General features: G+C 41.6%; 1 protein-coding gene across 1 annotated transcript in view; it reads left to right on the top strand.

Moving 5' to 3' along the window:
• The window catches only part of DOP1B (DOP1 leucine zipper like protein B), a 604399-nt gene extending 593894 nt beyond the window's left edge, over positions 1–10505 (top strand). Inside the window, exons 35-37 of the mRNA XM_069202530.1 lie at positions 3181–3345; positions 7554–7683; positions 8773–10505. Of these exons, the coding sequence (XP_069058631.1) occupies positions 3181–3345; positions 7554–7683; positions 8773–9024 (547 nt within the window). The 3' untranslated portion in view covers positions 9025–10505. The remainder of the gene's footprint in view (positions 1–3180; positions 3346–7553; positions 7684–8772) is intronic.
• The last annotated feature ends 15936 nt before the right edge of the window (positions 10506–26441 follow it).

Below are 26441 nucleotides of genomic sequence, written 5' to 3' on the forward strand. Positions count from 1 at the left end.
TACGCCTCATACATTTACCAGACATTACTGCGTGGATGTGTTAACAACACAGCAAGCCACAGTAGGACAAGCAGTATTACGGACTTTATTTCAAACAACTTCAACTCCTACAGGCTAAACCACCGCTTTTGGGGAGATAACTGCTTACTAGTCTATGCACAGCATGTGTATCTGCAGCTACACATGCCATCGAACGGAATATGTCACTTACCCAGTGTACATCTGTTCGTGGCATGAGACGCTGCAGATTCACATGCGCCCTCCCACCTCCCCGGGAGCCTGTAGCCGTTTTAAGTTGTGAAAAAATTAGACTTGTACATTTGTAAATTTCTAAATATATTACTTTTAAACACATTATGTACATACATATTTACTCCATTGCATGGGCACTATTACTATATACACAACTCCTACCTCACCCTCTGCGGGGAAAACAATCTAAGATGGAGTCGACTCCCATGCGCAATGGAGCCGAAAGGGGAGGAGTCCCTCGATCTCGTGACTCGAAAAAGACTTCTTAGAAGAAAAACAACTTGTAACACTACGAGCCCAACACTAGATGGCGGGATGTGCACAGCATGTGAATCTGCAGCGTCTCATGCCACGAACAGATGTACACTGGGTAAGTGACATTTTCCATATAGATATATATATATATATAATTCTTTTGTGTCCAGCAAACAGTAAATATTGAGAGCATTTTAACCATTAAGCATGTGTTAGATAGTAGGCCCGTAAGAGTATATATTGTGATAAATAATTTAAACTGTTAAAGGGGCCATCCAATGAATGGTGTCACAATACATTTCAAAATCAGCACTGACATCATCAATCAAAGTAACACCGCAGATTGCTTATCGTATGTGATTAATAAAGATGCAGGTCTGGATAAAGAGAACTATTGTTTTTATTCTACACTCTATGGTCAAGTTAATATTGTACTTGGTGTTTGAAGCAGTGACGGCCATATTTCATGTTCTACTAGCAACGTCTTGCGTTCAATTAATAAAGTCTATTAATATTCAGATACAAGGTGGCTATGCCCTATGCCCAGATGGCATTGATGGGCTTTTTGGACCGTCTGGCTGCACTGTGTGTTTGATTATAAAGGCTCAGTTGGTGAAATAACAGTCCCTGTGACCCCTACACTGATGGAGCTGAGAAAACTTCAAATCCAAAATGATAATGTCAGAGCACGTTGTACAGGAACAACCACTAGACGTAGAACAAAGAGGCTACTGAAAAAAGATCATGGCAGATTAAACTATTAATATTTAAAATCAACCTTCGGGGGGGGGGGTTGTGGTTGTAGGATCACATGAACACAATTATGGCTTTCTGACTAAAGTAAAACTGGCTACCAAAACTTGATCTGTTGTTCGAGTAAATAAAGTGTTGAAGGCTGTTGTGCAGCTGTGAGCAGCACTCAGCGAACAGAAGCAGTAAACCATTTCATGAATCAATCGTTTGTCATAATCCTGTTGGCTAAGCACAAAACCATCCAGCAAATGCAGGCAAGTCTGCATCAGCAGGCAGGATGCTCACAGGCACCTGTGAGAAACTGAAAAAAGGATGAAAGGCAGGCACAGATGTATCGGTCTTGCACAACATTTAGAATTGATTGCAATCCACTGCCTGCCTCACGTGTGGCGTGTTAGAGTCAACATTTTTACGTATGACCTGGAGTAGCAGGACACTGACAGGATATTGTGGAGAGGTGATGGTAATAGTGAAAGACGCATTGAAGGGTTAACATAGACACCACACTCAAACATTGTCTACTGAGAATAACACCCAGACCCAAAAGACCAAAGCCCCACTATAAAGTCACCACACTGCGATTATTACAGTACATTGGCAGTTCCTGAGAGCTTCCACAATAGGGATATGGGAAAAAGATATGTTGGAGTAGTCCGCAGCTTATGAACTGGGCCTCAGGGCAGTGAGAGCAGATGAGGGGCTAGAGCAGGATTTGGAGAACTGGGCTGAAGTGCTCAACACATTGGGGGAACTGTCTGGAAAGAACCTGGCATAAGCATAGGCTGCTGTGACAGGGAGGGAATGTTGAGGGTTGACCTTGAAGGATTAAAGGATCATTCCATGTACCATGTATGCCGCAAGTGGCCATTGCTTTCCATTGAAGGGCACTTCAATGGAAAGCAATGGCCATTAACGTAACTATAAACTCCGAAGGCAAGCACAGATGTTGGAAGGCTGAAATTAAGATTTGTGTGGCAATGATGGTGTACTGAACATCTAAGATGCAGAAGAGCATCAACAGGAGCCGTAGTTAGTATCTGGGGTGCTATTGTGGAAATGCCTAGTATGATTGTTTATTAGATTCCAGGATACCTTTATTTGAAAAGGATAAAGTGCTTAAAAATAGTTGAATGCAGTTATTTGAATTAATCATGCATTATTAGTATTCATGAGAAACATTCCTTCTGTGAATTCTTGTGACCTCATTCACATGGAGAGATGGGGTCTGCAAGGCACAGCAGATCTCCATCTCTGCATTCACAATTGCAGTGCGGCTTTATTGGCAAGGATAAAAAAAAAAAAAGCGGTTTACGAATGGGACAAAGGGAGGAGCGGGCACTCCCTGTGTGGACGCTGGTTGCTCTTTTTTATGCCCACACCTGCCAGTCACAAGGTGAAAACTGTACCTGATGAATACCTCGTTCTGGACAATGGTTTACCTCCTGCCCTGTCTGTGGGAAACTTTGCAAAGCTCGAAACCCCATGTGTCACCACAAAGCATACTCACATTTCTTTACAGGTTGCAGGGAATGGAGGGCAACATCTCTTTGCTGTTCCATTTTCCTTGCAAATCGCATGGAATTGAATTGTTAATATTCTGGCAGTCAAAGGCATTTGTGACTCAGTGTGTTATTTTAAAGCTTTCTAATTTGATTTGGGCTTTCACTCCACAAACCCCTCGAGTTTGCACAGCTCATGTATAGTGAAGAAGAAGGTCCTTTAATTCATCAGGTCCTGGATTGTCTAATGATGGGGATCCATATATTGGTCTAGAGGTCACATTTTGTCAAACTTTATTTTGTCATATTGCTACCATGCATACATCTTGGTATGCAGGTTTAGTTGCAACTGTCCTATGCAGCAAGTTTGAGTAAGTTCAACATATGATTAATATTGTTTTCTGCATCACTTATTTTATAGGAATAACAGTAAAACCAACAAGCAAAAAAACACAGCTGCTGCTGAAAGCAGTGGCTCTCTCCTTTGTGACATACAGCAGAGTGGCCTCGACCTGTACCTGGCAGCCTGCAAGTTTTTGGACACAGCACTTTCATTCCCTCCGGAAAAGATGCCTTTATTTCAAATGTAAGATGTTTGCATTATTTTGCAATTCAGCTGTTTGTGCCACTTAGCAATGAAAGTAAGTGGCTGGTAGAAATAGCATTTATATTCATGGAAATATTTGTTAAAATACTCATGAGAAATAGTAATATGTTGGGCTTCGTTTTCATACAGTTTCAAAATGGGATGATAGTACAAAGTTTCGGTGTAGAACACCCTACACAATAGTGCTATTGAATACAGCAAAAAGATTGAAACAGGATTAAGGCTTCTTATCCTTGTAATTTATTTTACCCACACAGTGCTTAATTTGTAAATAAAGAGGTTCCGGTGCTCAAAGCCCTTCTCTTAAACACGAGGCTGCTGTAATTAAATCTACCAGCGCTGAATACTGAGGCATCCTAATACTGAAGCCATCTCGGGCCTCTTCAATCCATTTACGGTCACCCCTGCCCTTTCAGCTCATCCTGCAACTTTCTACTTTCTCCCTTTGACGCTTTTTAGTTTTTCCTTCTTCCGTCTTTCCCATTTGTGTCTTTTGCTTGCAGCAAATGCTTGAGGCATAAGAATAAGCCCGGCCCTCACAAATAAGTGCTGGTGCTCAGCACCGGAAAAAACAAGCACAAATTAAGCACTGTACCCACACTAGGAATCCGAAATACATACTCAATGTTTTAGTACTTGTACTCTAAAGGCTACTGGAAACCTCCACACTCATCACTTGTATTTACACCACTGGTTATGATTCGTAGGACTTGCCATTATGGTTGGTAAGCCCCACCCTTACTATTAGTAGCATTGCTTCACTGCTCGTCTCCTGTCTCATGGTTCTTGTTGCCATGATTTCTCATGTCTACCCATCCCTTGATTTCACTTTCCTCCCACTCCTTCTATGTCTGTTTCTGTTATTTTCACTGTTATAATGTCACATACTTTGACCCACCACTTAGCCAGAGTTTAGTATGACTTATTAAAATATACAGTCATCAGCAGTGACACCTGCTGTCTGACTGAGCTCAGACCGGTGCATTGATTTGCTTTTGGTACATACCTGCACTTTACTAAAAACTGAACGATTGTGCATAGGCCCCTTTGAAGTAAATAATGTGACTCTAGGTGATCATCAGGGGGTTTCCTTGTTAGTGAAACCCCAAGATTACTCTTTGTAAACTGCATTTTGTGAAGGTGAAGGTAATAACATGAAACTTGGTCATGTTTTTTATACACATTCGGACAAAATATATCTAGAGGTTGACATTGGTCATTTATCATTAATTCATAGGCAGAGTGTTGTACATAGCTGTAGTAAAGCATGTTGTTCATGCCAAAGAAATTGTAGAAGGGGGTGATGTGGATCTTGAAAATTATAGCTAGCAGGGATGATCCTTGAAAGACTCTGTATGTCACCTTGAAAGTGTCTCAGGTGATATACATAGTCATGTTTGATGAAAGCGATTGTCTGGGAAGGGAACAAACTAGGTGAATAAGGAGTCATACTCTACAGCTGCTTCTGAGAGATGATCAACTGCTTTGTAAGGATAAGTTTGTACTTGGACTAACATGGCTACAGTGGTGTCTTATCCAGGTGACTGGTTGACACCTGTTCGGTATAAGTCAATGAGGACGATCAATGAAGGACCACACGCCAATTATGAATACAATTTAGCTTTACTAGAATTTCAGGTAAATGTAGGCATTTAGCACATTAACAATAGTGGAATAAGAATAGCAATGAAAAGCATCTATTTATATATAAGTATACTACAAAGAGCATCTATATATACATATGAGCAGAGTTCATTGACAGATATAAGCTTGGAATAACTGTATACCAAAATGTGTTACACTACGATGTTCAGGAAGTAAAATATAAACGAGTTGAATACTTCAGATAAGCTTTGATTTTCTGCACACCAAAATGCATGTTTCAATTACTGTAGCAGGCTCACACTACGATGTTTAGAAAGCAAAATATAAACAAGCTGAATTCTTCAGATTATAAACACAGTGCAAGCATAATAATCAATCATAATAATAGAGCAGAGAAACAAAGACCTTTCATCCCTGTGTGGAACTTAACTTAGTCCACGAAATGCTGGGAAGCCCTCTACTGCCTGCTTGGACCTCTCTCCCCCTCAAGCATCACGGTTTCTGAACAGCAAAACAGGGAGGCAGCGCTGGGCCATGGCAGCTTTCACAATCCCATCTGCGAGCTTCACATCTCTCACCCGCACTTCAGTGCTTAAATAACTTGAAGCTTGGATTCTATCTCTTTCTGGCATTTCCTAGCTATGTTATCAGCACTTGGCTGCTCTGCCCTTCCCCAGCCTTTGTTTTCATTCCATCTTCTCCCTGTACTCTCATTCTCAAGGTTGAGACGGAGTCTTCTATACAAACAAGCTTGAAAATAATATCATGATATTTTCCACGTTGTTCGGTGATTTAAGCAGGCATCACGCTCATCTACACTGCTCAAGCTAATTAACCCTTCTCGTCACAATGTCTTCCGCACCTTTCCCTATACTGATCAAGTTGTCTCCTGAAGGATGTTTTATATAACAAGGGATGTGGCAGTGCGCCTGTTGCTCAGTATTTTGGGGGTGAAAGGTTACTTTTCTTTAAAAAGGAGGAATGCCAGTGTCAAGTATGAGAGGGGCAGGCGATGCCTTAAAGGAGCTTTCTAAGAATGGATGATGATATGAAGTTAACATATTTTTTAGCTTGGTTTGTGTGGTTTTGGCGTGTTGGGTCACACTGAGAATGGTGAGACTGGTTGTTACTTTGTGGGCTATGATGCTGCTTAAGGGGATGTTGAGGACTCGCTGAATGTCACTGACTTTAAGAATTGTTGATTGTATAGCTCACGTAGGTGCTGTTCATCACTGACATTATCAATAATTCAGGGATGCTGTTATATGCTTTGCTGATTTTAGAGGTATAGTGTCCATTTGCAGTGAAAATTATGTTGTAATATTATGCAATGGTAGAATTTGTTTTGGCTTGATTTTACTCAAGTATGTTTTTTGCTGTGACTTGAAGGACTCAGTGAACCAGGCAGAATTTTTATCTGTGGATACTTTGCAGGTATGGTTTTCAAGAAAGCTGTGTTTAGAGAGTGGATTAGTTGTGTGTAAATGTTTTCGAACAGTGAACCAATTTGATCAGCCAAGACATTCTTCACCAAAAAATCACAAGTACCTCATGGCCCATTGCTAATGCTCTTTGAGTGGGCATGACATTTTACTTTTGTGGCTTCCTAGAAGCACTGGATCTTTCGGAATTTAGGTCGCAAAGACCAGAGCCTGTAGAGTCTCCATCTTATGTATAAGGTTTGAATCAAATATATGACAAAAATGGCATCTTCCCACAGTTCTTAAGTAAGCAAATATTGTATATGATGAGCATAGTGGATGTGGAAGAATGCATGCCTGGTTTTGTTTTTGTCTTTACCGCCAAATGAATGGCTGTATAAGGTATCATGTTGCTTGTTGAACTTGTATATTGTTTTCCTAATCAAACTACATACACAATGTTGTTAATTTACATGTAGTCTGCGGATAGTTTTATTGAGCAAATCAGAACTAATTAATAGGACTAATAGGCAGTGCCACACAATGGCCCCGTGTGACTGCTTTGAGAGTGTGAGAATGAAATAGGAACATATCCTGAGGAGGTGGGGGCTGAGAGAAGACTTTTAGCTATGACCAAAGAAAGGATTGGAATTGTATTAGAAAGTTAACTCTGTGGTTACATATGGAGGTAAGTTGAAGTGAAGTTGAAAGATCAAGTGGATTGGGGAAGGTATGAAGCTGAAACATAAAATAATGTTTTTTTAGAACTGTCTCCCTCCCACCCCCTCATGTTCTGCAAAAAAAAAATAACATACAGCACCCTATTTTAATCCTGTACAACATGCCATTGTTACCCAAATAATTATACAGGTAATAGTTGTAAAGTAGGTGCCTTGCCTTTCACAGTGCTGTTTCCCCTCCTGTTTTTATTCAAGAACAGCCTGGATCCACCCTACATATTGTGAACAAGCACAACAACAAATTAATAATTAGGAGGGCCAGTTCAGATCCAAACACCGCTGCACATGTTTCTTCCCTATTTGATGCCCATGGGAATCTGAGGCATTTGAATTTACAAAGGAGTAGGTATCTTGTATTATACAAGTAATATTTGTTTAGACACTAAGCATTATTGATGACATTTCTGATTTTATGTTTTAGGTACAGATGGGCATTCGTTCCAGAAGTGGACACAGAGCCTCTTAAGGTTCCAATGGATCTAGTGGAAAGCCACCAAGAATGCAAACCTCATGTTGTCAGAATTATGGAACTTCTCAAACCTAAATATGAGGTAAACTTTCAATTTATATTCCTGTATTTAGCTTTTCCATAACTTAGCATGAATGTATTTGATGCATATAAGCAGAGCCATAAAATCATTTAAATACATTTACCATGCTGTTACCTGCAAACCTCATAGAAGACATATCAGCTTCTGATCTTGTCTTGTGTTCTGCCCTTCACTCCCCATCTTACAAGTAACACAAATACTTATTTCCCTATTATCTTTGCACACAGCACACTGACATACTCCAGTTGAGAATAGCAATAGTGACCATGCCATTTTCAACTCTAACTTCGTAAATTAAATCTAGACTAAAGTTCAAAAATATAATTCTACTTCCTGTTTCTTGCATGCACAACGCACACTCAGAATCCTGGGAATTGCAGTAGGACCCTATAATCACACCCAACCCTGTGCAATTGGTTTATTGATCTATGTGTTGACTATCTTCAAGGTGTTCCAGGTGCATGCAAATAAGCGCACTAAATTGATTGACTTGGCCTTGCCACTGAACACAGTCCACTCATCAATTCCAGCCAATTAAAACTTGACTCTACTGGGATCGATTCCTTTCTCACCTTAGTTTCCCTACCCTGGCACTGACTGACATTTTGAAATTCATTCAGTTCAAGCATGCATTTTAGGGAACACCATGCAAGAAGGTAATACGATATGTAGTCCCTTGGCCCTCGGCAAATTACTAAATAGTTTATTGTGTGCCTAGTAACTACAGGCTTGGATTGTTCACCTAGTAATCTATTGATTACCTTAAAACTGTTGGCTTATGCCTTTCCTAACTCAGTTTCAACCATAGTACTTATAACGCATGCACATATGGAATAGGCTAAATACTCTATTACTTACTGTTATACGTTATGCAGCCAGTAATTAAGTATTTAGCCAATTCCAAGAGCTTGATTCTGATTAAAGGTGTGTCCTTTACTCCTCATTGTAAATGGACAATAGTATTAAAGTGCCTGATATTTAAGAATACATTAATTCCTGTGTCTAATTTTCTTAGAGAAGTGCTTAATAAATGGATCGATGTACACTGAATTTCAGTATTGCTATTCATGGTTTTGTGTTTGTTTTTAGGTTAACAATTACACAAATGAAATGACGTCTAAGAAATTTGTATTTCCACTTCTCAATCTCCGTTCCATATCCAGTATCACACAGTTACTGCCTTTCTTCAGAATTTTGAGTACTGCTTTCAAAACACAAGCAAAAGGCCCACAGGATTCGACCTCTGTGAATGTGGAGTACCCCGTTGAGGATGTTACAAGAGCCTTGAAGGAACTAGAGGAAAACGTTGAATATGATTTTCTTGACAATTTAGAAAGCTAATCGTAGAGTAGAGTAATTCTGTTTTAACTCTGAAATAGATGCAGTAAATATAACAGGTCATGTTTAGAGAAGTTTATGTGGATGAATAGGTTTCTGGTTAGTCTTCTCGCTGATTAGAAGTCTTATTTCATTCGCATTTGATGTTGAACAGTGCGCCATGGATACCCACCTAATACACTCATATGGCTCAAAGAGCTTAAAATTGCACAAAGACATAATTAAGACGACATATTAAGTCATGTCACAAAGAGTGACATTTATGGTGTTTTCGTTTTTATTTTTTTATTTTACAGAGTTTGGGGTATCAGTTTGGAGTATCAGTGCTGAGATTATTTCCATGATGAATCAGGAAGTGTTTAATGTCAAGACATTAGTGTATCTTGTAGCACACTTTGCTTTGAGATTTCTTTCAGTCAGTGTTTTTTTCACACTGCAAGGGCAAAATTAGAGATTACGTTTGATTGTACATTTGTAAAATTCATTTTGTTATAAGCCTGTGTTGCACATATTTGAAGTCACACTCCAAAGAGCCGGGGTAGCAGGAAGGACTTGAAAATCAGTTTTTGTTTACAATTAGCTGCTGGCCTAAAACATACTTATGCTAGAATGTAGTATTTTTTCAACCACATTTTCATGTCCTTCCGTCTTTTAAAATTAAGCTATTTACTGATACAAAAGACCTTCTCCTCTTTTGTTAAAATACAATGCATTGATCATTGTGATAATGATTTGCTGTACATTTCTTTTGTTTGATTTAGTTCTGATCATTCCAAATACCTAAAGCTTCGGTGCCCAGTTTGCACAGTTTTGTCTCTAGAAATTATTGTATTTAGTCTAGATTATATTGATGCTAGATGCTCCAGTCGAAGCTTATACTCTATACATAGTGAGATGGCAGAATGTAATCTAAATAATGCATAATGTGAATGTTTCTTAATGCATAGTTTATTTAACACAAGTTAGAAACAGATTTTACTCTTACAAAAGTGTACATTATTATTTAATAAAACGCAGTCACTAATTTAAATCAATGATAATTGGAAATATGAATGCTTGGGAAAATTAACACTTTTAAAATTGTAGTGATTACATGCAGCGGCAAAGTTAAAATCATTTACCTTAAAGGTCAGCTGCAGGAAAACCTGTTTTCACAAAAGCACCAATCTATCTACTTTCGAAGTGTGGCCAATCCACTTATATAATGTCAAATCCATCACCTTCAGATCATGAAGCTCTGCTGAGGTGTTAACTTGAGTACCAAGACATTCCCAGTTCACTGTGTGCTTTTTATGTATTTAGATCTTGAAGATTTCAAGTTTCAAGATGTGTTTCTCGGGGATGTACAGTTATAGAATTTCTCCCAAGATGAGTTTTCAGATCCAGTAATCAGCCTTCACAGATGAATTAAGAGGTATTGCAGCCAAACTATCCAATATCATTTCAGTTTTTTAATTCTATTCAGACGTGTTTCGTGGTCTTGTAAAAAAAAAAAAAAAAAAAAAAAAACTTTTATTTTCCTTTCTGTGATCCCTAAACGAATTTCAGACCATAATCACTTCAAAATAGTTCTTAATTATTTGACCAGTCATTAAACCCTCTACCAAAAACTGTTCTTTTAAAGATCACCAGGTACCTTTAAACTTCTCAGCAAACACAAAGCTGTACTCCCCTATCGAGCTCCAGATTGTCATACAAGATCCCTAGTTATTATTAGTGCTTGGAATCGCCAGTCCTTTCCAAATGACTTAAAATAACTTCCACCAAATGTCACCAATCACAGGGTGCAACATGTTTCCCATGCTCTGTCTACATTAGCTTCATAGCAAAGACTTGTTTAATTTTAAATGCCTCTGTGTTACTTGTATGGCGAGGGATATTTGCCCACAAAAGTAGAACACTCTTCCCTCCAATACCAGAATCACCCACCTATATTACCCATCACCGCCCTCCCCAATTAAAAATTGGCCCACTCTATTGGGTGATGCTTTCTTATTGGTGCCTCTATCACCCTCAGACAGCTGCTACAGACCCACCTCTTACCTGACCTAATCTATTCTTAACCACAGAAAGAGTGCGCTCTCTGTGTGCCTAACAAATGCACCTGTCACACCAGCCCAGTGGTAACAGTCTTGTTCATGTACACCACTGCTTTACCTGTATGTACTTCCAGAGAGCGCCAACAAACTAGTTGCAGAGACAGCAACTACTTGGTATATAGCACCATGAAGGAACTACATATAGGTAGGTCACTTGCCCTTGGTTCCTCTTCAGATGCACAGTTAGTTTGTCCAGTACTGTGCCTTGGAATGTAGATGTCCATGTTTATATATTGGGACCAGGTTTTATGTATTTCACCATACTAGGACATAACTTTTGTTCACAGAACATGTCCAGTGGACGAAAGCCTTCTGTGACCATTTCACTAAGAAGTGTGAAATTCTGCTCTCCCGAATTCACAAACACTTTTACTTTTCTATTGAACCACAAGCCACACATGTGACCACTAAACCTCGTTTCTCAATTGTGACTCCAGCATTTTGTAACTCTGAATATATGCCAAATATTTTGAGCATATGTATCAAACAGATACCATTACTCTGATAGTAAATATAGTGGGTCCAACATAATGAAAGAGCTCATGGATTAATTAATTTATTAGTGTACCTCCCAACTGGTAAGGTATTAATAAGGAGCCTTCAGTTTATTCTCTGACCTTCTATCCTAATCATATTTAATGCTAATCCCTAGTTAGGTAGGTGCAGGTAGGCGAAGGGTTTGCATTAGACAAGCCCCTTGATTAATTAAACATCATTGCTCATGCATTTTTAAACGGGAAAGCCCATTATCAAACACCTGACCAGTCGGTAGGTACACTAATCTTTCCCACAATACTTCAAGAGCTCCTGGGTGAGTCCACCGTGAACTTCTCAGAGGACCACAGTGATGAGGGAGCTGATGATGAAACATGCCACTCTTGTGGGTTAGGGTCACCATCCTTTTTAATACATCCCATTAATGCATAATTAATTTTTCCACACATTGTCTTTCAATATATTGGACCAACATAGTCATTATTGGTGTTTTGTTATCTTTTTGATACATACCCTAGATTTGGGAGGATGTTACACTGACACATATATTGCAACCTCTTACTCTGTGCCTTTTTGGTTGATATCCTAGAAATTTGTAAATGGACTAGTACATTGTGTGTTGATTGCCAAAATGTTCACATCTCAAGTTGGCATGCGGTACTTCCCAGACATTAGACATAATCCTTCATTAAATAATCAAACATATAGTGCAGTGGAACAGCTGTGAAATGCACGTTTTAGTGAAGGAACATATAGAAATGTGAATGTCTAGTTTCCACTGAGATAATAAAAACTAAGGGTCTCTTTAGGAGTTTGGCGGTCAGACCGCCTCACATCTGGCGGTCCGACCGCCAGATTATGATCCTGGGAGTTGGAACACCAGGAGACCACCACTACCACCTGGATCACAGATACCACCTGGTTGGCAGCGGTTGAAGTCGTGGTCAGCCACCACGGTGCCCATTGTGGTACCGCCGTGCTGGGCACAACTTCACTTTCTGCCAGTTTTTTCATGGCGTGGTCCCTGCCATGAAAAAGCTGGCGGAAAGCCAGTGCTGACCTCCTGCCAGTACCCTTGGAAAGCGCACTGTCTGCTGGTGTGCAACAGAATTGGCATCAGCTCCCTAGGAGAGCCGAGGCCAATGCCACCAAATTATTTCCACCAGGTTAACCAGCAGAAACATCATAATATGACATTTCCACTGGTCAGTGTGGTGGAAACTCCGTAATATGATGGGGGTGAGGCTGTCGTCTTGACGGCAGCCTCACCCCGGCTGTATTTACTGTCTTAGCGGCAATGCCACTGAGATCATAATTAGGTCCTTTGTCTGAGAAAGAACATGTTCAGGTTGAGTAACCTTGTCAAAATCATCTATGCATTTGTGCATAAAAGATGGAGTGCTTGATTTAGGGTTTGGTGGTGTATTAATCTGTCACAAGTGTGACTGCTATCCTGTCTGTCTTACTACAGGTGCACTATATCCGATGGCACTTGTAATATGGTGGATGGCATATCTGTTACTTTGTGACAGAGTAACTCATACACCAACCTCTAAAACGGTCCCAGAGTTTGACTCTGTATACCTTTAGAGGATGTATGTTTCAGCAGTCCTATCTAGAAAGCCAAGACAAATGTATTTTTCTGTAATTTTGAAAGTGGACAGCTTGAGTTCAATAGCCTGCCCTTTCTCTTTATCTGTGATAATCCTGCACTATCATCACATCCCAAAACCCAAAGAAGCATGTGATCTGTGACACAAGTTTAAAGCACCTTTTAAAAAAAAAATCTTTATCTCGTCTGAAGCTTTCCTAAGTTCAGATAGGTATCACACCACCCCCTGCTTAGCCTGTTGTTTCTTTAGATTTTATTTTTAAAAACAACAGTGATCAACAGCCTGGCTCATAAGAAACATTGCACACGTAGTCTTGACGTATTGCTGATGTGCTTCCTTAGTAAACTGATCTCAGCAATGTTGTATGTAGGGTACTAAACCATTGGTAATTCCCATCATGAAGCACATTCAATGAAGAATAACTCTTTGTTTACTGAGTATTGTGTGGCCAGTTGTTTCAATATACGAGTCCTGGAAGACTTGGTATTGCTGTCTGTTGTCTGGTGGCTTTTTGCTGAAACCTTGAAGGCAATAAGCATCCATTTTTGGGTGATAGAGATGATTTTGAATGATTGTTCAAAGTGTCCAGTGACTATACTCATAATTAATCATTATGACAATTACTTAGTGTTTTGCATAATTCCTATATGGTTACTAGAATTTTCATCTCTAGCCTATGGTAGTAGTATGTTGGTTGTATGTTAGTATTTTAGCAATGCTCTCGGAAATAAGTGGTATTGAATTTAGCTACATTTCTGTTGAGAAAGCAAATAAACAAGCAGCTGTTTGGTGTATTTTCCCAGTCAACATTTTATTAGAAATTTAACATACATCACATAAGCATAACATGCAAATAGTAAGGGAGGCCAGTGGAGTACTTTTTAAACCAGTTACGGTTTAACTTTACCTTTCATTTCCAGCCCCCAGTATATTGCCTGCATCTCTCTTCAGGTGTTGCCATGAGGTAAAATGTCCTCTCCATCTTCTGCGGAGCTCATCAGTGAGCCATTGATCACCATATTATGCAGATCAAATAACTGAAGCATTCCCAGGGGCAGTGGAAAGTCTCTAAACTGGATCATATCAGATGATGGATCAGAGGTTCCTGAACTTTGTTAAATTGCTAGTGCAAGGTAATCTTTTCAAGGGCAGAGGTTATTTATTTTGTGTCAGCTTTTCCATTGAGCTGCAGTGAATCACTTGCTAGAATAATAATATTTTCCGGGGTTTGGACCTATAACCCAATTATGAGGCAGTTAAGCTTATATGGTTATTCCTGGATCTGCTACAGGAGAGTCATCCAGTATCCCTGCTAAAAACATTGTTCTAAAATATCTGTGTATGTAGTCTCTCACTAAATTTGTAAGCTTGTACCACAACTCCAGCACCAGTCATCCACCTCAATGTACATCTGTTTGAGGCTGTGTGGTGTAAGAAACAGTGAAACATGAGTTTGTGTGATGTATCCCTCTGTGTAGCATTTCAGAAGCAATTTAATATGTATTTCTCATTCTCTAATATATCTCTATCTAATTCCTTTGACAATTTCTCTTGTTAAAGCCATGGTTGGCGATTCCTCCTTCCTCCAAAAAGGGTATACAAATGAGAAACCAGACCCTTAGAGAACTATAGCCAACTTCATAAGCAACGCAGGAGAGTGATGGGTCTGACTGCAGCTTTTTTATTGTATTAATGAAAGATCCAGTCTTAATTGGGGGTATTGTATTGCAGTCTATCCCTTTCAGCCACCTGGAAATCATGCTGACACATCGCAAATGATTTAGCATTCTGTCTTTCAAACATAACTCACAACATATAAGAGTCTCCTTTTTGTCATGCCAAAGCAATTTCATCTGCCATCACCGGAGTAAAATTCGGGATTGAAGTGAATTCTTGTGTATGGGAATGTGATGAGGCCTTGACAAGTAAAGATTGTGAGGGTGTAAGTCCCTTCCTAGCCATGGTACACCCTAGAGGGCTCTGCTCCCCAGCACATGCTTCATTATGAGCCACCTCTTCTTGCTCTATGTTACTATTCTACCATTATCCACAGCTGGGCAGCTTGGTAGTACCTGAGGAGGTCAAGGAAAGGCAAACCCCCCACTTCTGTGGGGCCACGAGGATCCCGTTATTAACCCTAGCCTTTCTACCAGCCCATCTGGACTTCAGAATGCCTTTTTGTAGGGCCTTGAGTTCAGTGGTCAGAATAAGAGATGGAAGAGACTTGAACAAATGAAACAGTGGTAAAAGCATCTTAATTATTGTAATGTGGCCCACCCAGGGGAAAAAGAGCAACTGTCACTTGGCCAGATCGGCCATGAGTTGAGAGTTCATAGACGGAGTGTTGGCTCTGTGCCATCCTCCTGTCAATACTGTATGTTCTACTGGCAGATATCATCGAAATGTGGCCATAGCTTGGTGAATAGAAATATTCAGAATCTTTGACTTATCTTTGTTACCTCCAAAACCTGAAACCTCCTTTATTTTTGCTAAGATGTTCATGCTGATGGAAGATTCCAGGTCCAACAGAGGGAGAAGGGCATCGTCTACAAAGAAGCTTATCATATTTTGTTTGGTTTTCTAAAGGAATCCACATGCAAGAGTCCATGTGATAAACTTTGGTGGCCGGTGGTGATTGCCCTGTTTATATCTTTGACAAACAGAGAGTATCACCCCTTTTACATGGATCTTGTGCTCAGGGGAACCGCAGAGATAGCTTCATCCTGAGTTAGCCCTGGATTAAATGTTTCCACCCAAGTACATATTGGGCTGGTTTCCTTTATTGTGTTTTTCTTTAGGGACTGAATTGCCCCCGTTTAACATTTATTTTTGTTTCCTCTGGCTGGGTGAACAGAGCTCAGTTCTCAAATCTTTTGCTGTGTGTGAAGGGACATAAGTATTTATGGAATGAGTGTAAATAAATCACACAAACCTGGAGGTTTACAATTGACAAAACATGGGACATCCAGTCTCCAGATAATGCCAGTCTTCATGAAGATTGAATTCCAGGTGTCATTAAAGCAAAAATCTCCCAGCACTACTACACCTTTATTCTTGAAATAGAGCCCATCAAAGCCCTGCAATAAAGTAAGATGCAAAACTGCTTCTTTTAAAGAAACTGGTCAGTGGGGAGTCTAGATAAAAGCATTCTGGAAGCTCCTACTCTTTCTCTCTCAGGATCAATTGTTGGCTTGTGCCGGTGTTATTACATCAGCAAGCATTGGTTTTTGCACGTCTTTACATTTGTGCGCCCCTACAAAGTCCTCTGAAAGCAACAGTATTCTTTCCCAAATCCAATGGTTAGAGCAATTTGGTTAAAAGTGATATTATAAATAAATACATATTGCTCTAAAACAAGGACGTACACACAATCTCTGCACTGAAAACACTTAGTTGCCTTCCATCAACAGCCACCAAGTGAAACTGCTAAGCGTGTTCCATCAAGACAAGTCAGTGGCGTCCTGCCACGCTCCTACTGCCTAGTACCCTGTGGATTCTGACAGGAAAACAAATCTCTGTGGCATAGCATGTTTCTCTAACTTTGGACCCAAAACACAAGGACAATCTCTCAAGATCCTAAGAGAGTGAAAATGCATCTCTTCAGCTGCACTGTTATTTTCTGAAACTTTTACTGCAGCTTCCCTATGCAGTTAACCACTCCATGCTTTTGAAAATCTTTGGCCTTTGGGTGCTATGCAAAAAAACAAAAAATCATGGTTGCTGAATGATGAAGCTGAAGTTTCCAGAGGCAATATTTTCTCATCAGTACATTTTCACTTTTCCTGTGGATGCTGTTTTTTGTTGATTATAAATATATTTGGGTTATTTGATAAGCATTTTCGCTTCAAATATAGATTTTTAAATATTTATATCTCATATTTATTTCTGCTTGTTGACTATAAAAATCTTACAAATGAAGAGCTGCACACATTTAAGAGAAAGTGTTTTCTCACTCCTCCCATACAGGATCAGGACTCATTTGTGAGAAGTGCTTAGTCTTCCAGTGTGTAGGCTGACAATAGCATCTTCAACCGTTGCTTGTCAGGACTTGACAATCTTGAAACATCATCGGATTATAGAATAAAAATGCAGCGTATTCTTCTGTAGCCTGAGCCAAGGGTCAAAATGAATATGAAACCATGGTTGACTATGAGCAAAGCTGACACTGTCAGTGTTCGTAAGGCAACAACATAGCGCAAGAAAAACATAAACATGAACCTACTGCTGTAAATATATTGCCATATAAAGAAGGATGACCAAGCATTTTAGCGACCATAGTGCTGTACACTTTTTTCCCCTAAATGCAAATGAAAACACCTTCCATGTGACATGAGAAGAAATCAGGGGTGTATGCTTACTAGATTTATAAGAATGTGTGTCAGTGTTTTTGTTTAATTCAGTTTACCTCAATCTGTGAAGTAATGGGAGTGTATTAAAAAGTTCTCTAAAAAAGGGCACCTACTAAAGAAGAAGGACACAGAGGCCCTGATTCTGACCCCGGCGGTCTGAGACCGCCGGGGCCAGGGTCGGCGGGAGCACCGCCGACAGGCCGGCGGTGCCCCGCAGGGCATTCTGACCGCGGCACTTTGGCCGCGGTCAGATTTGGAAAACCGGCGGTCTCCCGCCGGTTTTTCGCTGCCCATGAGAATCCTCCATGGCGGCGGAGCGCGCTCCGCCGCCATGGGGATTCTGACACCCCCTACCGCCATCCTGTTACAGGATGGCGGTAGGGGGTGCCGCGGGGCCCCTGGGGGCCCCTGCAGTGCCCATGCCAATGGCATGGGCACTGCAGGGGCCCCCGTGAGAGGGCCCCACATTGTATTTCAGTGTCTGCATTGCAGACACTGAAATATGCGACGGGTGCCACTGCACCCGTCGCACCTTCCCACTCCGCCGGCTCAATTCTGAGCCGGCGTCCTCGTGGGAAGGCCCTTTTGCACTGGGCTGGCGGGCGGCCTTTTGGCGGCCGCCCGCCAGCCCAGTGCTAAAGCCAGAATCACCGCAGCGGTCTTATGACCGCGGAGCGGTGTTCTGGAGGGGGGAACTCTGGCGGGCGGCCTCCGCCGCCCGTCAGGGTCAGAATGACCCCCAGAATGTTTTAAACAAGAAGCTTCTCACTGAACATTTGTAATGAATTGGCCTTGTCAAAAACAGGTTCAGATTACCCAAGGTCCATACTTTCACCAGTCCCAACTGCCTGACATTGTTGTACAAGTGAGTGAGTGTGCTGTTGTGTATAGCGAGGCACTTCAACCAGACGGTGGTTAGACAAAGTCAGTGGTGTTTATGATAGGCTGCTAGGAGTTGTCATCTGTAGAAGAATGTTTTTGCAAATATGTGTGCAGTGGAACCATGAACCACACCAGCAGCAGAGAAAGTACTTAAGTCATTGCTGGTGTGATTTCAAGGTTAATGGTTCCACTTTAGCTGAGTTCCTATGACACCTGTTCCAATTCATGAAGGATTTATTTTAATACATTATTCATTTGCAATAGTGAACATGGTTTATAGAGTTGTTTTGATTTATCTAGGATTTATATTTACCTATTGGTTTCATAGCAATCTAAAAGGATGTCATTTACCCAGTGTGGCAATAGCTGTGGCATTTTCCTGACACTTCTCTAACATTGTTGGTCAAATTTGTCCTATAAAAAGCAGATTCAGGTGGGAGCGAGGGATCCTTTTTTCTGTGCTATTTTACACTTGCACATCCTTGAAGAGGGCGACTCATCATTGCATCCATGGAAGCAGGGGTGGCTTTAGCACTGGTAGCGCCCTGTGCAACAGTCTTTTTTGGCACCTCCCACCCCATGACCACCTCCTCGGATTCCCTCACTTATCACCCAGCAAATGCGCCCCTCATCTCTCCATAGTCCCCCTTTTACATACATACATTCATTTGTTTTAAAAGCGCTTGTAAAGGCTGGCTTTACTAATCCACTCAGCTATCCACATAACATATAGTTCTGTCCTTTGCAATAGGCATATTAACCCTCTACGATACTTTATGGCGAGTCAAAACTGCCCCTAGACAACGCTACCATCTCTCTCCCTAGCAGGAACATTAATCACAAGAGGTATCTTGACATTTTAATTGCTTCCTTAAGGCTGGACGCACAAGGAACTTTTCAGGAGGTGCTTTTAATTCACAAATTTCTAAGTTATTGTTAAACACAGCGCCCCCTGAGGTCAGCACCCCCAATCCAGGTTGCACCGCCCTAAAGCCGGCCCTGCTTGGAAAAACATTTCTAACCAGAAGATACTAAGCACGAAAAACTCCACCATCCCCATCAGTGTTCATTGCAACTACACAGCAAAGTTTTGTTCCTGTCAACTCAGGAAGAAGATTGTGTGTGCACGATTCCTATTTGTGAACTTGGTTAGAAGTGTGCGTCATAAATCAAAAGAACCTACAGCCAATGACAAGATACAATTAAACCTTCACTGGGAGAATTCACATACTTTTCTTTTGAAGTGTCGTGATTATTCAGCTCTGCTTTGCTGCATGTCTTCTTGTTGGTCTTCTGTATGGTGGAAATGTTCACGTTTGTTGTGATTGGCTCCTAAATTATAAAACAAATACATTATTAAATGCCAACAGATGCAGCTAGCGAAGGTATTTCATAGTATAGTAAAAACACAAAAAAAACATATAGCATATACATTCTTCCCAATGAATGTGATTGTTTTATGTTTTGTGTCCTCTGTATATGTTTATGAAATTGTGTATAAAATGTATTGCTGCTTGTATACTTAATGTTTAAGCATAAAGGGAATTAATACTTGACCTTTCTTCTAAATGTGATGTGTTCATAAACATCTTTAAATTGGATGCCTTTTCAGAAACTCATAGCCTTTGCAAGCTCAAAAATTCAAATATTCTTTCAAATGTACTTTTATGAATAAAATTAACCAAAACATATGTCATTCTTGGCCAGAGATTAATATTTTCAAAAGTGAGGACTCTGCATGAATATGCTTATTACAAAGGTTTTTCATATGAATGTTGTTAAGATGCACTAACCTTGTACTCCTATCCCACTATCAACCTTACATTGTCAATATGTTGATTAGAGGAGCCCAGGGAAGTGGAAATGGGAGAAGAGAGAGAAACAGATACCACGGATATTGTCACACTGTCTGGTTGCACAGCTGGGTTGGTATGCACTGCACCAGCTTTGATACCTAAAGACAAGAAATGAGTTTTAGTACTTCTCTTGTACTGATGGCAGCACGTACCTTCAGACACAGTATATAACATACCTTTTAGCCATTTCTGTAAGTCAATTAGTTTAATCATTCAACCGAGAAGTTACAGTTTTTGGTCTGTTAATGGATGTTTGGTGACTAGCAAAACTACTGCTCTTACCAGGCAGCGAAGGCCTTAGAGCTTCCCAAACTCTCTCAAATTTGGTGTGTTGAGTTCAAAAAATGTAATATGGTTTCTTAAAATGTCAACTAAATTACCCCATCTGTTAAAAGATGTGAGCATAAGTATAAGGATCCACTTTTGGCAAAATCTGTGCCTGAGAAAGCATGTTAGTTCAGTTTGAAGTAGACTATCAGCATGAAGAGAAATTGCAACCTTTCCGAAGGCAACAAATGAGACAATATTAATTAAGTGCATTACATTAAGAAAACATCTGATCTTGACTGAGTGCACTGGTAGGAAAATGTATATTCCTACTAACTTAGGTTGCAGATCTGGCAAAATTAATTTGCTTTTACCTTTTAATTAATTGTGTCTAATCCCTTTTATGGTCATAGACATCTGTTAAGTTACAAATGACATGTCTGAGATAACTTTCTACTAGATTACATCACCACCTTAAAGAAAACGTTGCGAGCTATTAGAGGCATATGTGTTTCCCAGTATGATTTTGGTTCCCTCTATTTAATTTTCAACCAAGACATGTCCACCTTCTCAATGTTTAATAATGCTACTAAAGGTTTAAGAGATAGTATTGCCATTGAGACGCCTCTAGATTTAAGTATGTAGCAGCTGAAGACTGATATATATTCACAGCATGTGAGAATTTGACAGCATTGAAATGTTTCCTCTAAAATGACCATAACGTCTGATCCTGCATAAGTGCCATACATTTATTTTCCTTTTAAAATACATTTTAAATCCCCTTACAGACCTGATGACATACATATGGGCATATTCAGCAGCCTAGCATCTTGTACTCAAGTTTTTCTTCCCTGTCAATATATGTGGTAGCAAGAAGTGTTCTCGATTAAAATGACTTTTGCCAAATTGTGGGACTTTTCTGGGGGGGTTAAATCCAAAATTGCACTTCATGTCAGGAAAACTATAATTCCATTAAAAAAAACTACAAGCAACACCTGTGCAGTTCTGGGCAACACACAAAGCAGTCCACTCCACCAGCCTTCATCTTCTTAGCCCTGCATTACCAGCTCTATTGATGACTAGGCGGTTTGTGTTGGTCGAGTACCACTATGACTCCACTCACAGGGATCCTTCCCTTCGTTTTCTAATTCTGTGAAACCCTATTAGGGTGTTGCTACCTTCAATCTCCTATTTTCTGATTGGTTAAAAGAAAAGCAGAAGATTCCATGTCCTTGCCGCCTTGAAAAACAGACCCCTACCCTTCCTTTGGCCAGTTATGTGCCCTTGACTCACCGTATTGTGAATGGACTCCGCATTCTGAAGCTTCTAGAAAATGGTGAATGAGGGAAGAGCCAGCTCCCCTTCCTTTCCCCTCTTTACCACCAAACCCACCATGGGAGTTTCAATTCTGGAAATTGAACTAAAGAGAGAGCTCTTCATCAGTGGTGGAGGTATAAGTGTAAATGAAATAGAATGGGGTTGTTTTATCTAAAGAGCGTGAAACAGCAGATGTGCATTGTTAGCTGGTACTACTACTGCCTTTCCAAGGGAGGCAAAGAGGCGGCACATGTCCCTAATGTGTTTTGAGTCGTTGTTCTTGATAACAGTGACATATTGAATCATAGAGGCTGAATATCCTAAGGAGATACATATAGCCTTCAGAGTGCCTCCTGACAGCGTCCATCCTTTTTTAAAGGATTATTTTCATCATAAAACACCATAGGATGCTGACCCATGTATTCCAAGGGAGGCTCCAATTATATATTCTGAAAGGTTCTAACTGCTGAGTATCTGGAAGCATTACACTAGATTAGGAAACGTTTACACAACAGTGCTTTCACACCAATAGGCGATGCTGTGCACCTTTGTATTGACTCTGTTCCATCCAGAAGTGATGAACAGAGCTGCATATAAGCACCACCCCGTGTGCTGATGTCAGTTTATTTCTTTCTGCACCTTCAACCGCATGCCCCAGAGCTCTTTTCCATCTTTTTTCCTCATTGATTGGCAGGATTTTTTTGGCGAAAGTTCTCACCCAGTGTGCAAGTGAACTTCGTCACCTACAAAAACTAAAGGGTTTAAGTCATGCTGGAAATGTTGCAAACAAATGCCTGAAACAGGCTTGCACGAGGTATGCCTTTAGTGTTTTGGACGGGCACAGGACTTGAAGTTGTGTGAGCAATCTAGCCTTGTGCATCCAAAGGAGATCTTGGAACGTGAAGTGAAGCTGTACGTCGCAAAACACTGGAAGAAGCTACATAAGTCATCCTCATGTTCAGAGTCGAGAGAGTGGACTCATTCTTCCGCCACAGGGAAGGGGAAGCACAAAAAAAGACAAGTGGACTCATCCCCATCCTACCACTCTCCAGAGAAGTTGTGAGAGTGTCAACTTGCAATTCGGTCTCCATCCCAATCCACTGAGGAGCTGATTCCATACTTGGTCATGATGCAGCCAGAGTTACGTGGGTCATTGGCGATGCCACAACAAATCGATTTATGTAGAAAGGCCATATTGCAAATCTTTAGCACTCTTCTGGCTCCCTCTGTCACACCCTTGGGCCCAAACGATCTGCAGGAGCCTCCAGTAAGTGTCGACCAGTGGATCCACTTTTGGCAAAACCTGTGCCTAGCAAACTTGCGTTAAGTTCCACCCTGCCTTTGGTGCCAACATTCATTCCGGCAGCAAACTCTGTACCAACCCCTTTGACTTTGATGCCAGCCATGACTCTGCCAGTACCAAATTGGGAACTCCTTCCAATTGTGGTGTCTGACAACTGAACGGGCCTGAGCCTCAACCAAGGTCGCATCCCGTGTCCACTTTTACTCACCTGGTTCTCATTCAGTCACATTCAGAAAGAACATACCCTCTACCACAGGGTCACCCTTAGGTTGTCCACCAGCTTCTTAGCTTCAACTCTAGTCAGAGTCGGCAAGCCTTCAGCGATGACAGTGGAGATGATGGGGGGGGGGGCTTGTGCCCTCACCCTGTATGATGATGACAATCTCTATATGGATTTGCAGGAGGCCAGTGAGCTGGATACTCCCCCTGATACAAAATGGCCTCCCCTCGAACCTTCAGTAGAGAAAAGTGCTTCTTTGCTGGGATGATTAGGCATGCAAATGAGGTTTTGGACTTACAGCTCCCTTCTTTGAAGGTAAAGACTAATGTGCTCACAGGGGTGTTGTAGCCTGGACAAGTTTATTCTGAGCCTTTGCTGCTATTTAACATAGCCCTTAAGCCCTTACTAACACATTGATGGGGACTTGGGAAAAGCCTTGTCCTTGCCTTCTGGTGAAGAGAGAGGTTGGCAGGTGTCATACACCAGCACCAGGGGACCCCGATTTCCTAACTCAAAGTCTGACTCCAAAAAGCCTGGTGGTTCAAGCTTGCACCAGCAAGATGAACCCTAGTTCATTTCCAGCACCCCAACAAAGAATCAAATAGAAATGAGGCATTCTGTAAGCAAATGTTCACATTGGTCAGCCTAGCCTTGAGGTGTATCAATACCATCTGCGTCATTGGCTGATATATTCATGTCCTTCATGGTTGAGATAGTCGAGATCTTGCCAGCAGTCCCTGAAGACCTGCAGGTCTCTTTGGAGCAAACCATTCGGGATGGTTTGGATGTTGCCAAATGTATCATCAGGTCTGGCCTGGGTACTATAGATTGCTTGGATCTTGAGGCCGGCACCAGTCTGGTGTTCTGCCGCCACACTTGAAGGAAGTCTATGGAACTTCGCTGTGGATGTCCAGGTTTCCCTTATGCACATGCCTTTTGGCGGGTCTCACCTGTTTGGCAAGAAGGTATATTCGGTCCTTAAATGATTTAAAGAAAGCTGAGTCACTGAACGTTTCTTGGGCCTTTCGGTGCCTGCCAGGCAATTTTGTCCCTTTTGAGGATACACCAGAGACCCCCCTCATCCCATAGTGGCAGGTCCCCAGTCCTTTTGGGGTCGTGGGTGGTGTTAAGGCACACAACGTACAAGTCACCAGGGACAGCAACTATCCCAGGCCCCAGCCCTGTGCCATTAGCTTCCAAGCTACTTTAGCTTTCCCTTAGTAGCACACAACCAACCTGTGGGAGACCGAATCCAACTTTTCCTCTAAGAGTGACACAGGATCACATCCTACAGATAGATCTTTCAAAGCACGCAACAGGGCTATGCCTTCCATTCCTTTCTAACCTGCCACATCTTCCACCCACTTCTGAGCAGTTGTGAGAGGAGCACCTGGCGATTTTGTTACACGAGATGCAGGCTTTCTTGTTCAAAGGGGCCTTAGAGTACAGCATCAGAAATAGGGACTGGTTGTTCGTCCCAGTGTCTACTCGTGCTGAAGAAGGGCGAAGGCCTTCATCCTGTTTTAGATCTCCACCCTCTGACCTCCTTCCTATGGACGGATAAATTCAAGATACTCACAGGTGCTCCAGGTCCTGTCTGCCATGGATCTGGGTAACTGGATGGTAGACCTTGACTGGCAAAATGTGTATTTTTATATACCCATTGTGCAGTCCCACGCGTTACCTATTGTTCAGGGTAGGTTGGGAGCACCTTCAATTTACCATGCTCTCCTTTGGTCTCACCAGCGCCCCTCAGGTGTTCAAGAAAATGATGGCAGCAGTTGAGGCACACCTTTAGAGGTTGAAAATAAAAAATTTCCCCTACATCAGTGACTGGCTATTGGAGGCGAACTCACCACAGTCAATCCTAGACCACCTCCAGAGCACAGCAAACCTCCTAACATCATTGAGGTTCATGATCAGAATGTCAAAGTCACACCTAACTGCTTCGCAGAGGTTCCCTTTTATTGGAGCCATCTTGGATATGGTGTAGATTAGCAACTTCCCTACATTACATGTCTAAAACATTCAGACTATTATCCCGAAGTTTTAGCCTCAGTTCTGAGTCTCAAGGAGATTGGCTTTTAGGCTGCTTGGTCTTTTGCCTTGCTGCATCCTGCTCGACTACAATGCCAGGTGGCATTTGCAGGTCCTGCAGTGGAACCTGAAATCACAGTGGGTCCAGCACCAAGGGATCCTGTGGGATTCCATTCAGGTTTTGGAGTAGACTGCAAAATACCTGCAGGTTTGGCTGCTCAACTACAATTGGACCAGTGGCAGCCCCAGTCTGTTCCCCACCGAGAGCTGAGGGTGATGACAAATGCATAAATTCTGGGTTGGGAAGATCATCTGGGAGAGGTGGGGATTAGGGGAATCTGGTCTCCAGTGAAAACCCGGCTCCACATCAGCTTGTCGGAGTTGCAGACCATGTACTTGCGCTGATGACCTTAGTACCATCCATTAAAAAAAAGGGCTGGTCCAGATATTCACAGGCAACATCACCACCAGGTGATACTAAACTAAAACAAGTTTGTCTAGGTTCCATACTGAGGGACTCATCGCCTCTGGATTTGGCTAGGATGTCAGGGCATTTCCCTGGTTGTGAATCACCTAGCGGTATCTTTGAACGCCAAAGAAGCAGGGATGGTGCCTCCATGAGGGTGAAGGAGCGTTGGCACCAGCCAGCAGCACCAGCTACAAAACCTTTATAAGGAAATGTTTATTATTGTTTCCTTATAAATGGACGGGGCCACACGGGTGACGAGTGTGAGGGGGAGTGCTCCTCCTCAGAGTGCATGTGTGTTTGGCCAGCCGTCTCGGACCGGCCAAACACACATTCACACTGGGCTGGGTGCTCCCGGCCAATCCTGACGCTACTCTGAGCAGCATCAGGATTGGCCGCAGGGCAGGCTGGGAGTCTGTGCCTGCCTGCAGCCAGCAATCGGAGCGGCGCGGTTTTCAGGTATTTTAAAAAAATGTTATTAATATTTTGTCCTCTCCTCCCTCCCCCTCGCGCCCC

Source organism: Pleurodeles waltl, chromosome 8 (genome assembly GCF_031143425.1).
Source record: "Pleurodeles waltl isolate 20211129_DDA chromosome 8, aPleWal1.hap1.20221129, whole genome shotgun sequence".
NCBI classification, from domain to species: Eukaryota; Metazoa; Chordata; class Amphibia; order Caudata; family Salamandridae; genus Pleurodeles; species Pleurodeles waltl.